Source organism: Phodopus roborovskii, unplaced genomic scaffold (genome assembly GCF_943737965.1).
Source record: "Phodopus roborovskii unplaced genomic scaffold, PHOROB, whole genome shotgun sequence".
NCBI classification, from domain to species: domain Eukaryota; kingdom Metazoa; phylum Chordata; class Mammalia; order Rodentia; family Cricetidae; genus Phodopus; species Phodopus roborovskii.
Genome location: NW_026126481.1, coordinates 1,002,703 through 1,028,946, shown reverse-complemented (window position 1 = coordinate 1,028,946; position 26,244 = coordinate 1,002,703). Strand labels below are relative to the sequence as shown.

Below are 26,244 nucleotides of genomic sequence, written 5' to 3'. Positions count from 1 at the left end.
AATATGGTATAACACTAAGTTAAATTTTATGAAGCTTATTGTGCACAAAAACATTTAAGCACATATATTTTCTTATGGTTCTTGTAGATGTTATTCCTATAGGATTGAGGTTAAGAACATTACTGGGCATTGGTGGTGCCCACCTTTAATGCCAGCACTTGGGAAGCAGATGCAGGCAGATCTACATGAGTTTGAGGTTAGCCTGGTCTACAAAGTAAGTTCCAGGACATCCATGGCAGTTACACAGAGAAACCCTGTCTCATAAAACAAAAGAACATTATCTGCTAAAATTCATAGAAAATGTCAAAACATCAATGTTATCTTTAGTAGCTTTTAGTGTTTTTCAATATATATGTGTGCATATATATATATATGTGTGTGTGTGTATGCATGTGTGCATACACACACACATATAAACCTATACATTATATTCTTTGAATTCACTAAGGAAGTCGCCAATATCACCCTACATCACTGTCTATAATATTCATGATAACCTATGCTAAGGCTGATGGAGGCAGCTCCCAACCACTCAGCAGCTTGTCTCTCTGATCCTGAACCCTATATATTGGCTAAAAACAGTCATGCAAGTCCTTTTTGTACAAGTGTATCTGAACCAAATAGAGAGAAAGAGATCTATTGTTATCTAAGCAGAAATACTTGGTTTTTATCTCTGGTCACAATCATTATGGTTCCTAAATTCCTTGGAATTTTCCTAGCATCCTTTTTTTTTTTTTTTTTTTTTTTTATCTGTAATCCCTATTTGGATTATATGGGCTGGGCTCTACAGTAGACAGACACCTAGTATACACAGGCCCTCAATTTCATCCTCCCCCCACACAAACACAAACAAAACAATCACAGAACTCTTGAGAGATGTGTGTTGCCTGACACTTTAGTGAGCATATTAAAGTACTGGAAGGGTGGTGGTTTCTTTTTTCCTTCTTGTCTTCCAACAAAACAAAACAAAAAACAAAAACAAAAACAAAACCACAAAAAACAAAACAAAGAACACATCAAAACAGAGTTGTGAGGGCATTGTGGGGTGTGGGGTGGTCACATGCTATCAGGCTACTCAAGAAAATAAAGTGGGTGCAGGAATGTGAATTGTTAAATTAAACCAAGTCTGAAAATACCCCTAACATCCTTGAATGCATGTAGCCTCAACTGTCAGAAAATGGCAGAGGAATATTTCACATGTACATAGCCCTAGCCATCTGTCAAACGTGCACCAATGGTGGATAAGCTGAAGTGGTGGCAACTTTCCTATGTCAATCATCTTCTGTTTCATGTGACTTTATAGAATGTCCATTGTCTGCACTTCTTCCCTACCCCCCTGTACCATTTGAGCATCTGTAGGGTACTCTGCACTCTTGTTTTCCAAACATGTCATTCCCAAGACATCAAATAACGTTGCTTAGCTTTTACAGTTACTGATTTTGGCTTGATTGGCACTATATGGTGTCAGAGATGAGATCAGAAGTGTTTCACACTCCCCATGCCTGATGCTTGATATCTAGGCTACCTATCTAGGACCGGCATCCCTCCAGTGGTAGGGATTTGGATTCTACAAAGGGAAAATTCTTTAAATATTTATTTTACACTGTGTGTGTGAATGCTTTTTGCCTGTTGGTACATCTGTGCACCATGTTTGTGCAGTACTCTCAGAGGCCAGAAGAGGGCCTTGGATTTCTCGGAACAGGAATAACAGATGGTTGTGAGTTGCTCTTTCTCTGGAAGAAGTCTTCATAACCACTGAGCCATATCTCCAAATCCAGGAAGGTAACTTTCACATTTACTATTGTGGTTTGAATGAGAAGTGCCTCATGTACTTGGACACTCAAGTTAGTGCTGTTTGGGGGAGATTACCAAAACTTTAGAAGGTGCAGCCTTGCTGGAAGATCATCACTGGAGATGAGTTTTGGGGGCTCATAGCCTTGCCCTACTTCTTAATTTTTTCTGCTTTCTGTGTGTGGTTGAGATGTGATCTCTCAGCTTCTTGTTCCTAATGCCTTGCCTTTCCCACCACTGTAGACACAGAGTCCTCTGGAATGGCATGCCAGTGTAAACTTTTTCCTGAGTTTGGTTGCAGCAGCAAAGACTTGCCCTAAGGATAGCCTTTCTATTGTTCCAGTGCTGAGCAGGAAGCCTCTCCTTAGTAGTGCTGTTCTCATTCTCAAAACTAGACCCTTCCTTCCTCACATATCTTGAGGGTGGGATTAAGCTTCCCAGGGTTCTTTCTTCCTGCCCCACTTGTTTGTTTTCACTGTAGATCCTCATAAGAATAATCAGTAACTAACAATATCATAGACTCAATGCTATGTTTTTTAAAACATTTCTTCCACCAAAGAAATTAGCTTATGGCCTTTTCTTTTTCACCCTCATGCAAAAGCCAGATTCTTTAAAAAAAAAAAACAAAAACAAAAACACAGTGCACAAATCTCCAGTCCAGTTGCTAATAAAGTTGCTTGCCCACTTGAACCCTCATGAGCCAGGCCTCCACTCTCCCCATGTCCCAGCACCACTGTCTCCCAGGCTTCTCCAACAGAATGGCCCGTTAAGCTCTGCTTCCAGCATCCAACAGCTTTTCCCAACTTCTGAAGTCTTCCAGAACATCTAGCATCATTTGGTGAAATCTTCTAGAAAGTATACCTCTGGATCAGCACACAAAACCTGTGCCCCAGAGGGGATCAGAGTTGCCTAATTTGGAAATATAAGAGTCTCCTGCATGGAACTGGTTTTGAAGGCAGAAAGGGTTATGGATAGTAGCTGATGCTTGGCACTGTGTGGCAAAGTTATAGTCTCCCAAAAGAAAACAGGAGAAGCCACTGGTGAAGGTGTGGCCTCATTTGCAGTAGATACCTGGGATATTGAAGATGCCAGGACTGTGGTAAGTCCACCAATGACAGTGGCAGGTATGGAATGGAGCAGGAGACTATACAACCAGCTGTGTGAGTTACAGATGGCAGATCTAGGGAAGTGAGACTGCCCAAGCCCTTAGGAGCCAAGAAGATCATGAGGAGTTCCAGATGGTGGACGCTGACCTTTTTATACTGTTGGATTTTGGTTTTACTTTTTAAAGTCAGGTTTAATGTAATGATGTTAAAACCTTTACATACGTGTCTTAGACTAAGGATAAACTACATGCTATCGTTGAAGAATCTCCAGTGTTGAGGAACATACAACTGGATTTGCTTTCAGTGAGCTTTCAGTGAGAACACATCAGCCTAGCTTTGGGAAATTGTATCACTTGAAGAAGGCATAGCTAAGGAATGTATTGCATTTGAACCTGGAAATGACGTTAGCACAGCTTTCCAAGGCCAAACAGAAGGCCAAACTAAAGGCCAAACAGAATTTTGCTAAACAAAATCCCACTCTATTCCCAATACCTGACTGGTGCATATCCAACAAGTTACTCAGTGTTCTCACATGCCCATTGTTGGTTATCACAGTAGTGCTAATCAAATGTTCTTCGAAAATTCAGGCTATTCAGATGATAAGCCTCCAGATAAAAGCATTATCTCCTAAGTTAACCCTTCCCATTCTTACCCAGGGCATTTGTGATTAATAGACCATAAATGATGTTATTGTCCTAAACATATTTTATGCTTGCATATGACACCATAATCATCAATAAGTATGAAGAACCTAAGGTTGACTTTACCTGCCTCAGAAAGGAACCATTTCTCAGTTATGAGATGGATATGTCCACTTTACATGGGTCATCCATAACATACTCATTACTATGGGTAGTGTTCATTCAAGCCCTATTTCTCTATAATGACCTTAAAGGCCTTTGGTTAGCTCAGGACTGATGGGAAACAGTAACCTGGCAGTTACCAGAGCCCACTTAATCAAGCTCAGCAGGTCTGCAGAAGCAATCTTTTGCCCTTATTTCCCCTCAAATGACTGGACCTTCTCTAGATGCAGGAGACATACTTGATCCTCCTTCAGTATTGGTCCTACTAGCTTTCTACTCTTAAGGGGCAGATGGATTGATTCAGGATTGCAGTGATGCAGCATTTACTTCCTGATTGATTGTCCCTTCTTCAGGGCTGGTAATTGTAATTGCCACAGGGAGGCATTGACTAACTTCATGCAACAAGCCTTAAGTGGTGGGCAATGATAAAATGTAAATAGTTGGTAAATACTGAAATGTCCTTAATGAGGAAAACAGACTTACAAAAACACGTGGTACTTGGTACTATCTCTTCTGAAGGAGGCACTGCTATTAAAACAGATTGCTGTCCATATACACCTGAAAACTCAATTACTGCCCACTGTTCTTGATAGATTTTATGTCAACCTGACACAGACTAGAACCAGCCATTGAAAACAAACAAAACAAAACAAAAACTATCTCCACCAGATTGGCTTATAGTATAGCAAACCTGTGGGATATTTTCTTAATTAATGATTGAAGTTGGAAGGCCCAGCCTGTTGTGGGTGGTGTCCCCCCCCCCCTTGATAACTGGTCCTAGATGTGTAAGAAAACAGGCTGAGCAAACTGGAACCAAGACAATCAGCAGCACTCCTCAATGGCCTCTTCTTCAGTTCCTGCCTCCAGGTTCCTGTCTTGAGTTCCTGTCACAGACTTCCTTTGGTGATGGACTGCGACCTGAGAGTCGCCTGAATAAGCCTGAATAAACCCTTTCCTCTCAAAGTCATTTTGGTCATGTTGTTGTTGTCATTGTTGTTTTGAGACAGGGTCTCTTTATGTAGCCCTGGACCCAGGTCCTGAAATTCAGTCTGTAGATCAGGCTGACTTAAAAGTCACAGAGATCTGCCTGCTTCTGGCTCCCAAGGGGATTAAAGGCATGTGCCATAATTCCTAGCTGACCATAGTGTTTTACCATAAAAATAGAAACCCTGATTAAGGTACCTACTTAGAAAAGTCTAATTGATGCTTAAAGTGTCCCAGCCCAGGAGAACTGTTAAAGGGACATTTGGATCCAGTTCCAAGTGGCTAAGATCTAGTTCTATTGTTACTGGTATTGTTAATAGAGTTTTAATACTGTATATAACTCATTGCTTAGTTACTTCTTTTCCCAGGGTAATAATCCCATGGTGGCTACAATAATCTTCACTGAGAAACACTAATGAAAATTTCAAGTTACTGCTACTGCTATGAACCCTGACTGTAATCTTGTTACTTAGTGTGGCCTCCTGATCTACCAACACTCTCCTGTGTGGGACACACTTTCCTAGGAATGAGCTATTCCAACTTCAAGGGACTAAATGAATATAAAATAAACAAATTGTGTGTGCTTTAATGATGGGCATCCTAGTATTGGGTAGCTTTTTTTCACCACCAATTGTAACTTTTCTTATAACTTTTAAAATTTCCTTTCAGCCTCCCGCTCAAACCCTCCACACTATTTGGGGTACCTACTCTGAGCCATGTGAACCTTGGGGAAATTCCATAACTGTAATTCATAAGGTCACATTTCCAGTTTCAGAGTCTGAACTGATCAACACCCATCCTGTGTTATCCTTTCATCGGACCAGACATCTGAAGCCTAATTTATGACACTGTTTGTATTAACACAATAGGAAAAAGCAACATGTCTCCATGAGTTCTGTAAGTTCTGTAATTGTTAAGCCCAAGGAGGGAGGGGGCTGTGAAACCCCAATTTATAGCCAGTTGGTCAGAGCACAGGTCTGACCTAAGACTGCAATTGGTGGCTAAGTGGGAACTGTCTTGTGGGTCTGAGCCCTTAACCTGTGAGAAGTGGGACTGTGTAGGCAGATGTGTCAGCACTGAAACAAACCATAGGGTATCCAGAGGACATTAGTGCAAAAACGCTGGCGTATCTGTTCACAGGAGAGTTTGTGTTCTGTGTGCCAGGAAAGTAGGAAAAATGTTTCCCAGCCTCATCCAAAGCCAGAATCATGGGCTTCCTAGGAAAAAAGTATTCAGAAGGCATTTGGTATGCCCCTCAACTCTGTCCTTGTCTTAAGGAATGTTACTGTTCCTTCCTTATATTACAGTATTGCTTGTTACTCTTCTACATAGACCGTCAGCCACACTATGCACCATGGAATGTCTTAATACATCACTTGAAAAACATTTCCCTTGAGACATTTGAAAAACAGCAGGCTCTATGTGACAGGCATTCTCAGAGAAATTATGTCCAAAAGAAATTTTGAGCTGGTTGCTCTACATATGGCTACTGAGCACTTATAAGGACACCAGTGTTACTGAAGAGTGAAACTTAAAATTTTCACTTTTTAATTAAGTAGCCAGATGTAGTTAGCTGCTACTAACCACTGTCTTAACACTTTTATTATTTGAAATTATGCTGTGGCTTTGGAAGAATGGTGGAGATATTGGTGGTTACTGTTGGCCACAGAATGTGTTAGTGTATGGTTTACTTATAGAGCTCTTACCTAGTATATACAAGGTCCTGGATTTGAAATTTGATTCCAACCCCTTTAAAAAGGTCACTTGACTCAAAATTGGGAGATTATTTTAAATACTACAATAGTAAACAAACAAATTGTTCTCCCTTCTTCCTTCATTTAGGCTTAGCTACTAATGCCATCCACGGTCAGGATTTGGTATGGCTTTAGTTTTGGTGCAGTACAAGGGAGAGGCTGTACTAAAAAGTGAGAGCCATGTAAGTTATAATTGAAAGTTTGTAGTTCCTTTTTGTTTATAATTCCTTTCTATAATTTTTTGTTTTTGTTTTTTATGTGATGCTGGGTTTCAAAGTGGGCCCTGTGTATGCCAGATAAATAGTCTACTGCTTAGCTGTACTTAGGACACAAAGCATTCTTGATATCCTATTTCCCATATTAATCATTCATACAATTATGTTCACTTGTTGAATGTCATCACAATCTAGAATTGGCTATATACAATAGCCAGTTATAGGCACTGAGAACACTGGCAGGTAAGGGCAGGCCCAGGAGGTCACTTGATGTGGCTCATAACTGAGCTTGAACACTTGAGTCAGCTCTAAGCCTGACACCTTTCTCTCACACATTTTTTTCTCTCTCTTTTGTCACTGAAATCACAAGTTAGATGCATGGGAAGTGGCCCTCTCGCTGAATAATAATGTGTGCCCCTAGAATGCCATGAGGAAATGAGCAGCTGTTCCTCTCACCAGGCCTCAGGTCTGCAGCACTGGGGCTCAGCATTCCCTCCTCGAAGGGGACATCCATTCCTACATCCTCTGACGACGGGAACCTGAAAAGAAGCAAAAGAACAAGCATTAAAGAACACCGGGCTTTACTGTCCTTAAAACTGATGAACAGAGAAGAGAGGATAGACATTGCAGCTCACTTCATGTAAGCAAACGTGTGCAGAGCCCATTGTTCAGTGGCCCCAAGTGCAGTTTCTGTGAATGAGAACCACAACAGCCAGTTTCATTGACACCACGAATAGCAGTTTGACTGTGTGTAGCAGTCACTTCTCCCAGCTCCCACGGGCAAATACAAATCCAGGAAGACTTGAGAAAAATGTAAAAAGTCAATTCATGGCAAGGGGCATTGAACACAAAGGCTTTTCAACATGAGAGGCAACAGACGTGCTTCACAGGAGACAGATCTGAGTGTCTACCTCTCTCCCTCTATAAAAGTAGGCCTAATACCTCAGCTGCACAGGTCAAGGACAGGGTACTCCACCAGCCCCACTTTTTAGGCATATAAATTAGGGCAATGTGGTCCATAGTTGAAAGACAAGCAATGAGAGTAAACCACCTATCTTCCTGAGCAGACAGGGACAGACACTCTTTCCCACCCCTCTTTGAATATTTAAAGATTCCCTGTGGCGATGTGTTGGTGAAGACAGTTGTCCTCTTTAACCATCTCTTGTCTCTGCACAGAGCTGAGCCCAGTCCCATTTATGTCATTCTCCTTGGTAAGACAAAGGCTGAGGGAATGGGAAAGCAGAGGAAACCTTGACAAATTTGCATGTCCTTCCAGGAAGCTGGCCACTATAGACTGAACTCCTCTTATTTCTATTCTCTGGCCCTTGTCCAGTAAATGCTCACATGTTATGGCCCTACACAATTTTTTCCCATTGACTTCCATGAAATTTTAATCCTTTATGGTGAATCTTCAGGTGTAGGTACAAATCTAAGTTTAAATAGGCTAACATTGTATTCAAGGTCTAAATTTATTCCCTCCCTTTATCCCTTCCTTAATGAGCCATTTCTCCATGCCAACCTGGGTCTTCCAAACATTTGGAGTTTGATCAACTTCTGTAGGAGTCAGGTTAAGTCCACTGTTACAAAGCACTGAGGTGACAAAATTAAGTCCTATACCTCTGGTCATAACTGTACTGGCTTTGTTTGTTTGACAAATATGTATTGACAGTCTACTGTGTGCTGAGAATACAGTGGACAGGAACACTTAACCTCTTTCGCATGGAGATGGGAGATGGAGACGAAGCAATGCACCGTGCTCCACACAGCTCTGTATCTACTTCTCTGGAGGGAAGTGTCCGTGTCTTCCCCACTATCTCCACAGAACCTTCTAAAATACAGCAGGAATTGTTAAACATTTCCTAAGGTGCGAAGCTAAAGGCTTGCTCCCCAGTCTGTGGCACTCCTAGAAGGTATAGAGTCTTTAGGGGACAGTCCTACTAGAAGGAAGGTATGTCATTGGGAATGTGCTCTTGAAAGGACTACTGGGACACTGCCTCAAGTCTCTTTTCTTCCCAGCTGCCATGGATGTACTCTGTAATTCACTGCTGCCATTATATTCTGCCTCACCACAGACTCCAAAGCAGCATGGCCAAGCAATCATAGACTGAAACTTCTGATACGATCAAATAGAATTCCTTCCTCTTTTGGAGTTGATCGCTCAACTGTTCTGTCAGCAACGGGAAGCTGACTAACACAGGGCGTGTCTCTGTACAACATCTGCGGCTTTGACCCTATGTGTTCTTAAAAACTGATCCTGCACCAGAGCTGAGAGACAGCAAAGCTGGAGGTGTAGTTTAGTAGTGCAGCACCTGTCAGGTGTGCAAGACCCTGCATTCAATCTCTAGTTACTCACGCACGTGTGCAGGTCAGGGGAGAGGAGAGCACTCAGTGCCTTCTCTATTATCCTCTCCCTTGTTCCTCTGAGACACCATTTCTCATTGAACCTGGAGCTCATGTTTTTCAGCAAGTCTGGTAATCAGAAAGCCTCACTGTCTATGCCCAGAAGTGTAGGAGTAACAGGTGTGTGGGAAGCCCAGCTTTTTGTATGGGTGCTGGAATCCAAACTCGAATCCTCCTGCTTAACCACCAAAACATCTTTCTGGCCCTGAGGCTCTGGTTTTGGAAGTCCCGGGATTCAAAGGGATAGATTCATGATTTATCAAGATGGCACAGTTTGTCATATATACAACACACACACACACACACACACACGATGGACCTTGTCTCAAGTCGCTGTGTGGTTCTCCTTAACATTAAGTCTCTATACCTGCCATGTATAAAAATGCTGCTGAGAGCAATTAGCCTCAACACTTAGATCAAGCTGGATGTGGTATCTCAGTAAGATCAAGCTGGATGTGGTATCTCAGTACTTGGGAGGTGGAGTCAAGAGGATTAATGCCAGTTTCAGCTACATGAGTCTGGGGCCAGGGTGTGAACATCAAACTCAGTCTCAATAACAAAAGAACATAACAAAAACAAAAGACTTAAAACAAACTAAATCACTTATTGTGTGCTGCAAAGAACGTTATTATCATTATTTGTTTCTGTTTCCTTATCAATGGCAGGAGAATGTGGCAATTCTTCAACATGAGTGATGACAGAAACCACCACACCTAGCAAATTTTGCTGTGCAGGCTAAGTGCTCTCTCCATGTGAACCTTCATGACAACAACAATCAAATCTATCCTGTTCACTATTGTATCTCCAGTACCCAGACCAGTAAATACTCAATAAATGCACACTAGACAGAAGCACCCTGAACACGCACACAGTTTCTCTAGCTTTCTGTCCAAGAGTGAACTTCAATGAATAATAAAGCTTCCCATTCCTAGTGACCATCACACTGAGCCCAGGGAAGATGTCAGAACACACACTTGACAGCACTCATAAAAGTGCAGGCTTCACTAGTCCCTACTTCACAGGACCTGTCAGATCTACATGACCCCAACTGGATGGCATTCCCCTACATATGGTATTGTGGTGGGGGGTTGGGAGGGGAGGGTGTTTAGAGTGCATGGGAGAGGGCAGAGAGGGCAAAAGGGAGGGAAGGAGGGAGGGAGGGCTGGAGGGGAGGGAGGGAGAGGGAACTGGGATCGACATGTAAAATAATAAATTAAAAAAAAAAAAACAAAAAAAAAAACGCTTTGACTCGAAAATTTAAGTTGAAGAACAAGTTACTGGGGAAAAGTATTTCTATTTTTGTTTCCACAGAAAATGAAAAGATGTGGATTCCTTACAGACTAATGTGGTTTGATCACACCAGACCGCCTGAAACAGAGTACAAGCTGATCCTACATTCCAAACAGCTGGACAAAACAGCCCTACAGACTACAGCTAGGATATCTGAATCTTCTTCGAATCCCCCAAGACAGCGCCCCTTACCAGCAGGAAGTAGTTTGGAAAGAACGACGCCCAAATTCCCAAATATTGTGTATAAATGTTTGTTTTCATTTAATTGGACTTTGTTATATAAAATTAAATAAAAAAAAAAAGTGCAGGCTTCAGCCTCAAAACAGGTGTGGGTGTTTTAAATGTGACAAAGAGTATCAATCTACATTTTGTGGGTTTTATGAGTTCCGTGAGTCACCAGCAATTCGGTGAAGAAACTGCAGAAGTTTTGGATATGAGGTCAGGGTTCTAAGTTGTGGTCCCTTAAACCACTGATGAACTAATTGGCTGAGAAAAAAATGGCTGCCAGACTATGGAGAATAAACACAATACACCTGAGAAACCCTCTGCAAATAAAAAGGCATTGTCTGAGTTTAAGGTATTCTTACATTTAAGAAATCACATCAAAAGCAGTGGTTTGACTGAAGTATGGGTTGTACATGTTTAGACAACACATAGCTAAGATTCCTATGAATTGTGTATGAACCTAGGTAAAAGGTAATTTCACAGCTGCACAAACCTGCAGATCCTAGCATACCTCCCAGCTCACTGGTGTTACAGAACAGAGCCTGAGCCCCAGCAACTGTCCCAGCAACTGGAGAAGGGAAAAGCTAAAGGCCATGCACCGGGGGTGTTTGGAGGCAAGAACTCTGACAGGCCTATGGGTATTCAGAGGCTGTAAGGGAAATCTGAGCCATAAAATCCTAGAAGCGAGTCTAGGAGAGACCCAGGCATGGCTTAGCAGCATAAACATCTGTAGAAAAGAAGTGGCCTAAAGAGTAGAGGGTGGCAGAAATGTGAAGGGTGAGCTGGCTACATATCTCCACCTAAGAGGGTGCCTCATGACTGTTCTGTGGTTTCTTTATGGGATAGAATAATGTCACCACTTGTCCCCAACTCCTAATCATTTGACTAGCTGTAGCTAATGAGAAAAGACTTAGGAATGTGAGTATGTGGTGTCATCATTCCTGCCTTGGTGGTTGTGATGGTTCTACCTGGCTACATTCCTAGTGCCAATGATGAAGAAGAAATAGTTTTCTGTCCTGTTTAGCTGTGAGACTGTGCCCTACCCATTCTGACTACACAGCAAACTTTACTCCTTCGGAGGGAATATCTGCCTCACATTGGGGTCAAAATGTTATTTGCTAATTGGGATATCCCATTTACAAATTCCCAACACAGCCTTGTGTTCATAATACATATCTTGCCTAGGATGTGAGAGCATAAGAGTACATTTTTAAAGTGAAGACATAAATTTGGAAAAGTATCAAAGGCTTTCAAGTATTCCATGAATTGTAGTATCAAAATATCACCTTTATGGTTTTTATTATCATCATCTATTACTTTAGATTTACTCAATTTACTTACTATTTTCTTTAAATTGGTATTTGATTCAAGCAGAAATTATTTTGTTTATATTAGATTGCCTAGAATAAATTAATCTTGTGAATTAAATAAAATAATGCTTTCAACTTCAATTTAGAGACCCTTTGGTCTCTCCCTGTGGCTTTCTGTCTTCAGTAAGTAAGAAAAGAGAATAGAGGGCTGGAGAGATGACTCAGTGGTTAAGAACATTAGCTGGTCTTCCTGAGGTCCTGAGTTCAACTCCCAGCAACCACATGATGGCTTACAAATTGTAATGAGATCTGGCGCCCTCTTCTGGCCTGCAGGAATACATGCATACAGAACACTGTATACAAAATAAATAAAATAAAAAAGAGATAGAAAGTCTTAGCTATGTCTAGCAGGGAATAATGTCCTGTATATGAGCTTCCTCAACCCCCTCCCATAGCTACAGTTTCTGTGGCTTCTGTTAACACACAGAATTCTAGTCTGAAAATATTAAATGGAAATTTACAGAAAGAAACAACTAATAAAATAAAGGAATTATAGCAATGATATAAGTTTTTTAGGTTATTAGTCTTATCACGTACAGTACCTAATTGATAAATTAATATTATCATTGGTACAGATGGACAGAAAAATAGTGTACTGTCCATAAAACGTCTTGGAGATGAGGTGCATCTATCCTACAGATGGACAGAAAAATAGTGTACTGTCCATAAAATGTCTTGGAAATGAGGTGCATCTATCCTACCATAAACATTGGTCCTACCATATGAAACTGAATATCTAGACAACAATGAATACACTTCTGAGCTTAAGCTCTGCCAAGAGAAATCCCCAGGTATCATAATGAAGTTACTAAAAAGTCAATGAGTGGATAAAATTTCTAGATTAGACACAGGTTAGTCCAGGCCTCACACTGCTGGGAGAAAGTCATAGACCTAATCTGATGCAGAAAGCTCTGGAAAAAACTCCCTCTAATAAAAACAGAGGAGAAAGTCTCCATTCTCTGGCCACAGAAAGATTAAGTTGGATAGGTGTTTTTGATAGAAGATGAACAGCAGCATCTAAGAACTGAAGTGCCAGTCACATGCTAAACATGTCCTCATTTCTGTGTCCTAAATGGCAGGTGAAACAAATCCACTTAGGATCAAAGAGGACATATGACCGGGAGTTCCAGAAGAATTGAGTACAAAGCCACTTGGGAACACTGATTAGGAGTCAGTGAAAGTCCTGTTAGGAAAAAGACAATAGGGAAGTCCTTGGGAGTATGTGTGTGCGTGCGCTCACACACACACACACACACACACACTTAAAAAGAAAAACCAAAACAAGATTAACTACACTAATGGGCATTATGTAGGAATTATTGTCAAGAGACTTGATAAATGAGAAAGAAAAGAGCAATACAAGTACTTTGAGAGATCTGAAAGAAGACTGTGATGATTAAAGAATAATTTTTTGATGACTCTGTTGAACCATTGAGATCAAGCTGAGCATACAATGTCACATAAACCCTAAGTAGCCAAGGTGCCTAAAAAGAAGTGTCTAGCTGTATCATGTGGCACACACTTTTTGTCCCAGCACTCAGGAGGCAGAGGCAGGTAGATCTCTGAGAGTTAGGGGCCAACCTGGTCTACATATGGAGTTTCAGACCAGCCAATACTGCATAGCCAAGACCTTGACTCAAAATGGAGAAAAGAGTCAAAGAACCAGGCATTCTGGGCACTGTATTAACATCAACTGAAAAACATTGTCAAGGTAAAAAGGCTATTATTTAGTATTAGTAGAGATACTATGAAGCCTCATAATATATAAAACATAAATGCAATATCAACTGAAAGATACATTAGATTTCATAAAGAAGTTGAATATATATCTTAGGGATCTATTAATTTAAAAAGAAATAGATAAGAACACAGGAGATCTGAAGGACAATAGCTTTCCTAAAGGGCAGGTCTGCACTCAGTAAGAACATACATGTTTTTAAACTCAGCACATAGGACGCCAATCCAAATACACCCAAGGTCAGTATTGTATGAGCTGTGTTTTAACTGCAGGCTATACCTGTAAAAATCAATCAAAAAACCTATAGTTTGGAGACTGAGGAACGTCTGTAAGTGACCACACAGTAAAGCCCACTTGTCACAACTTGTGGAAACAGTTTAAAAGAGCACACAAGGAAAGCGATCTTGATTTCAGTCATTAGAAAAGGAGATGGCTGAATTAGCTACAAGTGAAACACCCACAAGAAGTAGAACCCTGCTGCTGTGTGCTCTGATGCTCTTGACACTAACTCTGTGTCCTCCTTAATGATCTGAATGTCACCAAGTGGACGGTAGTGGCTTATTTGGAATTCTCCGGATGAAGAATGGATCTGAGTAGGTTGACAGATAGTGTACTCCTCAAGTTTATGCTCCTAAGAGGGGCCAATTACAGTAGTGTGATACTCCTTGAGTCACACAGTGGGGGGGGGGGGCAGCAGCATTGAAATGCTGTCATAGCAAAAGGCAACCTCTCACACTTAGCATAGGGGCAAAATCCTTTCTACATTTCACAGTTCCCAGCAAGAGTGTGTATGTGAGTGTGCGCGCGAGCACACTCTGTGGAAATAGCCTTGCCTAGATCCAGGTTCTTTTTAATAAGAAACGAACAGTGAACCAACGACACTTGGCGCACACAGACAGCACTGCTCGATGTAATGTTTCCTGACAGGCATGTACACCCAGCAGCGGGTGGCACCCCTTTCCCACAATAACCACCGCTAAGATTTGGTAATTAATAAACGCAGCTTCACGGGGAACAATGCAGTGGGTCAGGCTGGGTTTAGGGATTGTTCTTTAGAGAAGTACTGTTTGATTATGCTGATATATATAGCTTCCAGGAAATGGTTACAAAATAGAAGTTTTCTTTCAGTCCCAGTTTCTAAAACCCTCCTGATTTCCTTCTAGTCAACAAAGATACATGCTTGATAAAGTTGTTTTCTCCAGAAATGAGATAAAAAGAAAAAGAAAACAAAAGTTTCCCTGGAGTATTCACTGTTCTTTGTTGGGTACATAATAATAGTTCAGTGGTTGGAGGAGTGTCAATTTAAGGTTCTTGTCTGATAAAGTGGCTGCAAGAGTTAATGGCAGTACGTGTCATTCTGTGAATGCCAGAGCTCTTTTATTTTTTTTTAGCTTTTCTTTTTTTATTATTATTATTTTATTTAATTTTATATAACAAAGTCCAATTAAATGAAAACAAACATTTATACACAATATTTGGGAATTTGGGCGTCGTTCTTTCCAAACTACTTCCTGCTGGTAAGGGGCGCAGTCATGGGGGATTCGAAGAAGATTCAGATATCCTGGCTGTAGTCTGTAGGGCTGTTTTATCTAGCTGTTTTGAATGTAGGAGAGAGACAGAGACAGAGAGAGAGAACATAAAAGAGGGAGCCAATATTGGTTTGAAGATAAAATTGAACAGAAAGAAAGGTCTAGAGAACTACAAGACTGCTCCCAACTAACAATTTGAGCTTCCGTGGAAAGGCTATCATAAATGCCCTTCCCGGAGAGTGAGATCAACAACTAACTTCTCCATGGAGCCCTCAACTAATGCCTGTTGAAAACAGGATCAAACACCCATACATAAACACTGAGTCGAACTAGAACCCAGATGCAGATGGAGAGAACGCCAGAGCTCTTATCAAATTGCTCAGAGAAAGAGGCAGGATGGACCCTGCTGCAGGATTCACACCAGCCTTCACCAAGAAGAGAGTAAACATCAGGGAGCCAAGATCAAGCCCTTAAATCAGCTCCTGGCAACAATCCCCTATGGAGTGCCCTCTGCCCCCCCACATGCCAGCCTCATAGCCAGGCAGAAAGTGCAGTGCTACACACCTGTAGGCCAGAGGAAAGGAAGGGGGGAGGAGGGACAGAGAAAGAAGGAGAAGGCAAGCAACAGAGACTAGTGAGCATTCACCTTGCACTGCCTTCTGCAGGGAACTCTAGGGGGAAAGCCTTTCCCTCCACAACACGACACCAGTGGTTCTCACCGGACAGGGACACAGGGCAACCTCCTCACTTGAGGTCAAAGTGCAAAACTGTGATGGTATAAAAAGTCAAGAAACAAGGCAGGTGGCTCCTGAGGAAGGGCGCTGAGGCTGTGTGGTGGCGTGTATGAGAAGGGCCATCGTATGCTCATATACTGGAATGCTGGTTGGCAGTGCTTTTGGGGAAGATTAGGAGGCGCAGGTTTGTTGGAAGAGGTGTGCACTGGGGGTGGGCTTTGAGGTTTTAGATGCCCATGCCACTGCCAGTCAGTGCTCTTGCATCAGATGTAAGTTCTCAGCTACTTCTCTAGCTCCCTTGCCATGATGGCCACGGACTCACCCTCTTCAACAGTGGACTCCAATACTCTTATTTCTCTATAAGTTGCCTTGGCCATGGTCCTTTGTCACAGTAGTAAAAAGAAAGTAAAAAGAAAGAAAGAGAGATTGTTTTCTAGCTTCTATAAATATGCATGAACACTTACGTGAATACACACACACACACACACACGTATTCACAGACACTCACATGGGCACATAAACTCAAAGTTTGGGCACAATGAACATGCCTGTATCCTTACCGCTCAGGAGGCGGAGGCAGGAGAATTGTGAACTTGAGGCCAACCTCAAGTTCCAGACCTCGTGTACAAAATTCCAGACCAGTCTCAGCTACATAATGAGTCCCTGTGTCAGTGTCCCACCTCTCTAAAAACAAGGCTACATTAAACCACAGGCCAGCACTTTGAGCAGAGGCAGATTTGTAGACTGATTTTGCAGTTCACAAGGCAACTTACTCATGCGCATCTCAGACTTAACATGTACAAAACGGAATCTGCCACGTGTACAAATCAGCTACAGTATACTTCATCTGTGGTAGGTTTTCTAGAAATCTCAGATTCTTAGATCCTCCTTTTAAAAGGCAGAGCCTAACTCCCTCTGTTTCAATGTGGCGTGATTTTAGTGATTTGCATCCAAAGAACAGGGTAAGAGGAAATGACGATGCCTGAGTTCTAAGGCTTGATGTGTGCTGAAAGGCCTATGATTTCCTTTTGGTTTCACTTGAATCACTGAGTCTGGGTTGGCACCGGGGAACTGGATGCCATGATATAAGGCTGTATAAGTAGCAATGCAGAGTGACTGCCTATAAAAACCCAGTAAAGAGGATGGGGACATGGTGGTAGAGCCCTGCCTCTTGACAGATCCCCTGCACCAAACTTAAATGGGTGAAAATTTCAGAATACAAGAATGTCTGTCAAAAGCCTGTGAGCAAGCCCAGAAGCCCTTCCCACCTCAGATGTCCTGGCAGCCCAAGTCAGAACTACCTCGCTATTCCACTCTTGAATTCCCACCACACAAAAACTGGGAGACACTACATATCTGTTGTCTCAAACTGCTAACCTTGGGCATAATTTACTGCATGGTACTACCTAGCTGACAGTTTCCTTACTGTGATCATAGCCACACATCCCTTGGGTACCCAAGTCCAGAACTCATTCTTCCTTAGATCCTGTCTTCCCAGTCCAGTCCGCCATACAGCCCTACAGACTCATCTTGCTTCTCTCATTCCCACTGGCTGGGATGTTTCGCCTTGTCAACTTGACTAGGACACAGAAATTGCTGGGAAACAAATCTTTGAGCACAACCATGCTACTGCTCGCTCTTTCTATGTCTTTAAGACTACAGACTCAGTGTAACCAGAGGCATCATGCACCTGCTGCCATGCCTTCCTAGCCATGATGGACTTTATCCCCTTAGAACAGCCAGACTCTACCCTTCTTTCCTTACTTATATTGTTGTTTTGGTCACAGCATTGAGAAAAGTAATTGTCCTAGTTTTCGGCTTCAGCCTAGAGTCATCTGAAGGAGTCCCAACTAAGGGACTACCTAGATCAGATTGGCCTATGGTCACATCCCTGAGGGATTGTCTTGATTTATGATAGATGTGAGAGGATCTAGCCCTCTGCGGGAAGTACCAATCCCTAGGCAGTTGGGGGAGGGGGGTTATATAAGACAGCAAGCTGGTAAGCAGTGTTCCTCCATGGTTTCTGTCTCGTGCTTTCTGCCTGTCTTCCCTCAGTGATGAATTGTGGCTTGAAATCTGCTTTTGGTTATGATATTTATCACAGCAACAGAAAGCACTTGAACAGTAACCAACATACTGACAAACCACAGCGTATTCTGGAAGAGATCTTTTGACTTTTGCCTCTGTTTCAGATCTGACTGCTTACTTCCTCCAGATTGCTAACTGAACACACTTGTTGGTCTCAACCTTGATGCTACTTTCTGGAGTCCTTTTTCACTCCAGATGTCTTAAGAACAGAGTCCTGGCTCCAGAGCAGTCTCAGAAGGTCCCTGTGTCTCAGCCTCTTTCTCAGGCTCCTCTGCCCACTTAGCCTGTAGGACCTGCTAGTCTACTCCTGCTTAGTTGGCTAACTCCCATTGGATGTGACCCTCAACTCAGAAATGGTCAGATGCAGTCTTTTGACATTCCTTTGGTTTCTGATTTGACCTTGCCTGTCTCCTGTACTATGTGAAGCCAGAAATTCTGGAGGACAGACACTCCAGTGTAGAGCAAATGGCCCATTCATGGTGGAAATATAGAGCTACTGAACAAAACCAAATATTTACAGGTGGGAAGAATAAGAGGGATGTAAACATAGACAAAGACCAGAATTTAGTACATAGAACCAACAAAAACTTTTCTTTTTTCAGACAACTATTTCAGCCTAGATTGGCCTGGAACTCCCAGTCTACCTGCTGGGACCACTACATCAGGCTCTCTCAAATAACAATTATTTATTACCATTGTTGTTATTATCATTATTACATGGATTTTTTTCAAAATGTCATTTGGGAATATTTGGTGACTCAGATGTGTTTCACAAACAAGTGATGACTTAGAATGTACTAGATAAATTTCATCCAGGGAGGCATTTACCACACTTGCCAGCAATGAAAGCTCCCCCAGGACAAGGCAGCAAATGGGATCGGGTTTAGATAAGGAAGAATGGGGGTCTTACGAGGAGATAGAATGGAGTAGATGTGTGTCATCAATTCCCAAGATAACAGCCTTTGTTGGATGCTCAAGTAGGAACAGAACCTCCTAGGGCTTCAACCTAGGCTCCTGTACCCTCTGCACCTCACTTCACCAGCTCAGCACCCCTTGGCATCAAAGAACAGTCCATGGCCTATTCCCAGCCCTGCTAGTGGCCAAAGGAAACACACTCATGGCTTTATTTCCTCTCTCTGTAGTTCATGGGTGTGAGAATACTGACATGCCCAAGATAACCCGGCACCAGAAATAGTAGCAGCGGTAGTACACACAAACACGTTTTCCACTGTCCTAGCAATTTTATATGCTGACCCCAAAGGGTGTGGTGGAAGACCTAAGTCTGCCTGCCCCAGAGAAGGGCACAGCAGAGGGTTTTTCCTGTAAAGAGCCAGGTTCTAAGTATCTTCAGTTTGCATGTCATGTGTCAGCTCTGCCATTAAACACAAAGCATCTAGAGATGCTGTGGAAATGAATGGGTATTCTGTGTTCCAGGGGCCAGGGCTGGAGCTCAGTGGGTGTTGCAAGGCTCTGAGTTCAACCTCTGCCAGACCTTTCCCTCTCCCACCAGGTAAAGCACAGGTGGTAGGCTACATCTGACCTGGACTGGGCTATGTTTGCCAACCTCTGTCCCAGAGTGAAAGACATAGAAAAGCATTTTGCTTTTTTTTGAAGTTGGGTGCATTTTTTTAAAAGTGTGAAGCTTTAATATTGGTGCAAGTAGCACTCCTAAATGTGTCTGTGTGCTGATAAAGAGTGTAAATTGGGGTGCTATTTTGGTCTATAGTTATCAAAATTTCAGTGTGACAGTTTTTCATCTGCCACTCTAAGAATGATCATGAATATGTATCTGAACACAGATAGAAAGATGTGTAGCATTAAAAAACAAAACAACTTTCTGTGAGCAGCGCGAACTTGACAATATAAACAGGACATTATTAAACACTTTCCTAAGTGTCCAGGCAAGACAAGAGCAGACCCATAAACAAACCCATTGTCTAAGCAGCTGGAAGAACAGTCCTGGTCAGCCTATGGAAGGGGTCCAGATCTTCATTCAGAGTGAACACTACTCACTTGGATTTGGAGGGACAGGAAGCTTATACCCATTCCTCCCAGCCAAGTAATACTGATAGTAATTCCCCACCCTTGCTCCTCTGTGGTCTTCTGTGCACATAGACTGGGTGATGGCTGAGTTTAGTATCCCGGGGTTACATTTTCAGAGAGACTTTTAGGGAAACATCTAGGCTGTTGAGAGTCTCTTGTTCTCTCTCTCTCTCTCTCTCTCTCTGAGATTAAATATACTGCACCATTTTGCCCTGGGCCTTGGCCACTAGCTGCTCATTCAGTTGCTAAAGGAAGTTGTCCACTGAAATATTTTATTTTAGGAAATGAAAAATTATTTTGTTTTAAAAAATGTTAAAGGGTAATCTAAATGACCATCAATAAAAGAATAATGAAATATAACATGGCATTCATTGTAGTAAAATTCTAAGATATGTATGATTAAAAATTCAAGTTAATGATGTAACATGGTAGCATGCTTTGAGTGATACTGTTTACATAAAATTCATTACACACATTTTTCAGGTGTGTGTGTGTGTGTGTGTGTGTGTGTGTCTGGGATAAAATATACCATCAATTTTGAATGTCTATATGAGTTAGGTATAGAGGAGAAGGGAATTTCTTTATTTTTCTTTGTCTAAGTTTTTAAAACACAAGCATTTGGCAACATTAGCAGATATGAAAGAATTTTAAAATAACAAAATTCGTAAGGAATTTCAGAATTTCTACAAATGGTGCATGGTGGTAGATACCTATAATTCCAGTACTTGGGAAGGGGAGGCAAGAGGATCAGAAGTTCAAGATTATTCTCAGCTGCACTGTGAGTTCAAGGGCAGCCTGGGATACATGAGATCATGTCTCAACACAATGCAAGGCAGGCAAGATGACTCAACTGGTAAAGGAACTTACTGCCAAGTCTGACATGAGTTTAATCCCCCTGACCTACATGACCAATTATCCTCTGACCTCCAAAAGTGACTACCCCCAAAAGTAAGTGCAAAAGAAAAAAAGCAATATAAACAAACAACAGGCTTGAGGGTTTCTAGAAAGCATCATTTGGACAAATTCAAATCACAGTAGAAAAAAAAAAAAAAAAAAGTAATTCTTAGTAAGTCACAGTTTTCCTTTGTTCATCTGTAGCAATAGTAGCTGTTGCCCAGTGCCAGATTCTCTGGGTTTTTGATATTGTAGGAAGAACAAAGCACATGGCCTGAAATGTTAACAACAACATGAAGGAGAGCCTAGGCTGCTGTCAGTCAGTACTACTCGGCCGCCACTGCCCTCTGGCCATGTGTCCATCACATTGGTTCATCTTCACAAGTATTTTCTGATGATGTGATCACAGAAGGCAGTGGGGAAAAAATGAAAATACTCAGACTCAGAAAGCAATACCTGCTGCTCACGGCAGTTGCTATGTACAGCCTCCCCGACCCATCTTAAATTGGCCTAATTCCATCTCATTTTGCATCCAATTTCTAGATCTGTATACTATCTTTAATAGTTTTTTCATGCCTAGGAGCCTATTTTTTTTCCCCCACATTGGTCTCTTTTGTTGCTGCTTTGTTAGAATGGCTGTGTCTATTCTTGCTTTTGTCTTAAGCTTTGTATGTCCTTATTAGTATTTGCTTAGTTGTGCCATTCTTGTCTCTGAGGAACATGAAAATAAAATCAAATCAAAGCAAACAAACTCTTATACTCTACAAAAACCTCCCTGACTCCAAATGTCTTTACCTTTTCCCCTCTAGTCCTGGGATTGATCCAAGGGTCTTGCAAAAGTGAGCCAAGTGTTCTATCATTGAGCCATACTCTGAGCCCTTAAGCCATTGTTTCCCATTCCTGTTTCATATGTAGAGAGGGCAGGTCTGTCCAGACAAGCATAATGTGAGATCCTGCAGGGCAGATGGAATGATGACCGTGGCAACAGAAAAGTCATGAACCACTGCTCTGTCTCCTTAGTGACCAGTCAGCATCCATCTCATTTTCTGGGCTGCCTACTGATGGGTCAATCATTTCTTACTTTCCTCTAGCATAAAATTCTTTTATCTGTTCAGCATCACACAGTCACTGTCAGAGACGCCTGGAGGCAGCCAGCTTGTGGCAAGACCCAGGAAGATTCTGGAATCTGCCCAACTGTCAGCTCCCTAGCAGCTTCAGTTTGGAAGACAGAGAACACATGAAGAGGGAGGACTGAGACTCGTGTCCCCTGTGACCTGGGCCAAATGAGACACAGAGCTGTGGCACATATTTAAACCGTCATTTCCCAAAGTCTGCACCCAGTTCTACAGATGAAATCCAAAAGCTCTGGGCCAAATAATAGTGGGAAATGGCAAAAGTGATCTAGGTACCCTCCTCTTTAGGGCCCTTAGAATGTACATGGCCCTGCTGCAGACTTTACCATACTCTATAGAAAATAAAGGTATTTGACTGAAAGTTCATTTCGGTGATGCAAACTTTTCTCTTGATTGTGTTTTGTTCTCTGAATTAACATGTTAGAGGAGAACACACTTTGAGGATCACTGAGAGTCAGGTAGCATGTGCAGGCTTCTCTGGACCTTGTTGATTGCACTTAACAAGAATGTGGTGCATCACAGTGACAATACCACATGACAGACATAATGAACTGTTTCACTCTATTCTGGTGGGGAGGCATGGAAGAGCAGCGTGGTTTATGGAAGTGGGGGTGTGTGGTGGAGGCTGTTCACATCACTGCACAAAGCTGAGCAGGGAAGAGAAGGAAGGTACCAGGTAGCAGCTATAACCTCCCAAGGTCTGCCTCTCATGACCCAAGTGCTCAGCTGGGCCACACCTCCTATGGCATCCACAGCTTCTCAGAACACCAGCAGCAGTGGGGAAAAAGCATTCAGACATGAACCCACAAGGGGGCACTTTAGGTTCATTCAAGATATTAACATCATCCCCCATCTCCCAAAAGACATTTCACAACACAAAAACACATTTGGTCCGACATCAAGAGTCCCCAGTCCCACCAGTTCCCCCAAACAGCTCAAAAGTAAAAATTCAAAGTCTCTCTCGAGACCGGAGACAAAACTCTTAACTGTGAACCTTTATAAACTCAGGAAGAAAGTCACAAACTTCCAAGATACTATGGCACAGAGTAAAAATTCCCATTCTAGAGATGAGGAATGGGACTACAAAGAGGACAGACAGGACCAAAGCAAGACTGAAGCCAGCAGGGCAACTGTTAAATCATGAGGCAACATGTCTGGCACCGAGGCAATTGGTAACATGATGTGGGCTTCCGGGGACTTGGGCAGCCCCAACCACATGGCCTTGCTGTTTACAGCTTATGCTGCCTCCCCCTTGGGCTAGCTCCACTAAGTGCCTATCTATTCCTGGCAGACATCCCACGTGTCTGGCATCTCCAATAATCCAGGTCTCTCCTTCAATTTATGCATCCCTCTCATGGAATCACACAAAGGCTTCTTAGGCCTCCTCATGGGAAACCTGCCATTGCTACACATTACCTGGCCTCATAGACCTTTTTGAAAACATGACTGTAGGCCTCCACAACACCATAACAGCTGTATTCTGCATGCCTTCAAGTGTGCATAAAAGCAAGCCCTGCACCAGCTCAGGCAACCTTGGATCATAGCTGCAGCAGTGGTTAAACCTGGGGGGAGTACTCCCTGTGCAGCCTTCCATGAATGGGGTGCCTGAGGAAGATCAGCCTCTTTTAAAAGGATTATCTGTCAAATAGGTTTGCAGTTTTGTACCTTGGAGTCTGAAATAAGTTTGGTATAGCCAATGCCTGAATTGCCCTCAAGGTACAACTCCTGTTGTCCAGAGAAAAGTGTGCAGCTGCTTATTAATGACACTAATCTCAGTAACAGTGGAGGTTACAGGCTAAGGGTGCTCTTTTTCTGGTCACAATTTCAAATCCTTCTTCCTCTACTTTTTGCTCTAGATTCTCCATATAAATCAGACTAAAAGCAGCCAGCAATTACGGCAATCTAAACACTATGTTGTCTTGAAACTTCCTGTATCAAATTAATGCCCATTATGTTTGAATTCGGTTTCATTCAGTTTTTGAGGACACAGGTAAACACAAAGTTTTTGTCAGAAATGTCACATCAGTGGCATCTGGTCCAGTGTTTCAGTCTTTGCTCCCATCCGGAACCTCATGGGCACAGTCATTCACCGTCAGTATTTCTATGAACATTCTGGGTTTCTAACTCCGCACCAGGATGGCACATTAAGCTATGCTTATAGGGTTCTAGGACTTTTCTACTTTGCCTCATCAAAGTCCCAAATGCCTCCCACAAAGCCGTCCAGTGGCCCAAGAACCACGTGATCAGCTATAGCAATGATCCTGTTTCTCTAGAACCTCTCTCTCTCTCTCTCTCTCTCTCTCTCTCTCTGTTTGTGAGTGTGTGTGTCTGCCTGTCTCCCTCTTCCCTCCTTCCATCCCTCTTTCCCCTTCCTCTATCTCTCTTGGTTTGTTGAGACAGGTTTCTCTGGAACTCACTCTGTAGACCAGGCTAGCCTTGAATGCACAGAGCTCTGCCTGCCTCTGCCTCCCAGTGCTGGCATTAAAGGAGTGCACCACCACTGCCAGGGACCACTCTTATTCTCATTTTTGTTCTACTGTATCCTAAGTACCTAACACAAGCAACCGAAGGACTGAAATATCTACTTTGGTGCATGATATCAGGGGTTTAGCTCACAACAACAGGGAAGACATGAGAGAGTTGCTCAACACACAGCAGTATGAATCCGTGGTAGAGGCTGCTCACATGATGATGTACCAGGAAGCAGACAGTATGACAGGAACCAAAGGCAGGCATAACCTCCAAAGGTGGGGACTGCCAAATAGTCTCTACCTCCTGAAGGTCCCACAACTCACCAAAATAGTGCTCCAAGCTGAGAATTAAGTGTTCAAAATATAAGGTGAGGTGGACAGTTCAGATAAAATTAAATTATATATTTAAAGTATAAATTACATTTTACGTTTATATCATAAATATCATACATTCCTTTTACCACTACTGATGGTCACTACTACCGTTTTCAGAACTCAGCAGCCCCACTATCCTTAGAAGAGTCAGCTCTAGACACCAGACACCACAACCCAATCTGTACTGAAACTACACATAGCTCCCAACTCTATCCACACTGTAGTTTTTCTTTATAGATACCCATGATAGAATACACTTTATAAATTAGGAATAGTAAGAAATTAATAACTACTAGTAAAATGGGATTTTACTAATATAATAAAAGTTATTTAAAGGTGAAGACAAGAAGATCCAAATTTTGTGGCCAGAAAAATTTAGTAAGACCCTGATTAAAAATGACAATTTAAAGGGCTAGAAATATAAGCTGCTTGCCTAGCATGCAGGAATTCTAGGGTCCTTAAAAAGTTATGATTTGCTCTCTGTTCCTCCAGCAGACCCAATCCCTATTGCTGCAATAGTATATCAGTTGCAGCTTCCTTTCCCTGACTCTTTATTGTGTCTCAGCCCCCAGTTCAGGTCGATAACCCCCGCTCAACCACAGGCCACTCCTACCAGAAGACCTAATAGTCCAACTGCAACCTTCTCTGCTCTCTCTGTTCCCCAAGCAGATATCTCTTCCCCCAAGCAGACCCAACCTTTTAGGCTTATCCCAGCTATAGCCTCCCTTCCCCCATGTCTACACCTCCAATGGATCCCACAGACCATCCCATCCTGACCTCCTAGAAATCAGCCTCTAAACGTATAATCACCCCAGACTCAGATGCCTAGATAGCAGCCAGAACAATTTGTCACCACCAGAACCCAGCTACCCTACTACATCAAGCCCAACACAGCTGAAGCATAAGAAAAAGCTTAAAACAAACTTTATGAAGATGATAGAGGTCCTTAAAGAAGAAGTAAGTCTTAAAGAAAACTGAAGACAAAAAAAAAAAAAAAAAAAAAAAAAAAGCTATTAGAGGAGATTGTAGTGAGATAGTCCTTCTGTAGCACTGACCACGCCCATTGGGGGTGGAGCCATGGGCGGAAGTGACCTGTGGAAGGAGTTCAGAGAGAGAGCCGGGAAAAGCTCTCTTGCTGGCGTGACTCGGACAGGAGAGCATCGGGTTGAATTTCTTGGTGTTCATCTGTCTAGGTTGTAAGTTATTTCTCCCTGAATAAACATCTATTCGCCCTATTTGTTTATCCTGATCCTTATTTAACTGCGATAGGAGATGAATAAACCACTCAAAGAAAGCCAAGA

The 26,244-nt window shown here is 42.3% G+C and overlaps 1 protein-coding gene across 1 annotated transcript in view; it reads right to left on the bottom strand.

Moving 5' to 3' along the window:
* Prune2 (prune homolog 2 with BCH domain) overlaps window positions 1-26,244 on the bottom strand; it is a 209,146-nt gene that overhangs the window by 30,844 nt on the left and 152,058 nt on the right. Inside the window, exon 10 of the mRNA XM_051194076.1 lies at window positions 7,110-7,192. Coding sequence (XP_051050033.1) covers window positions 7,110-7,192 — 83 coding nt within the window. The remainder of the gene's footprint in view (window positions 1-7,109; window positions 7,193-26,244) is intronic.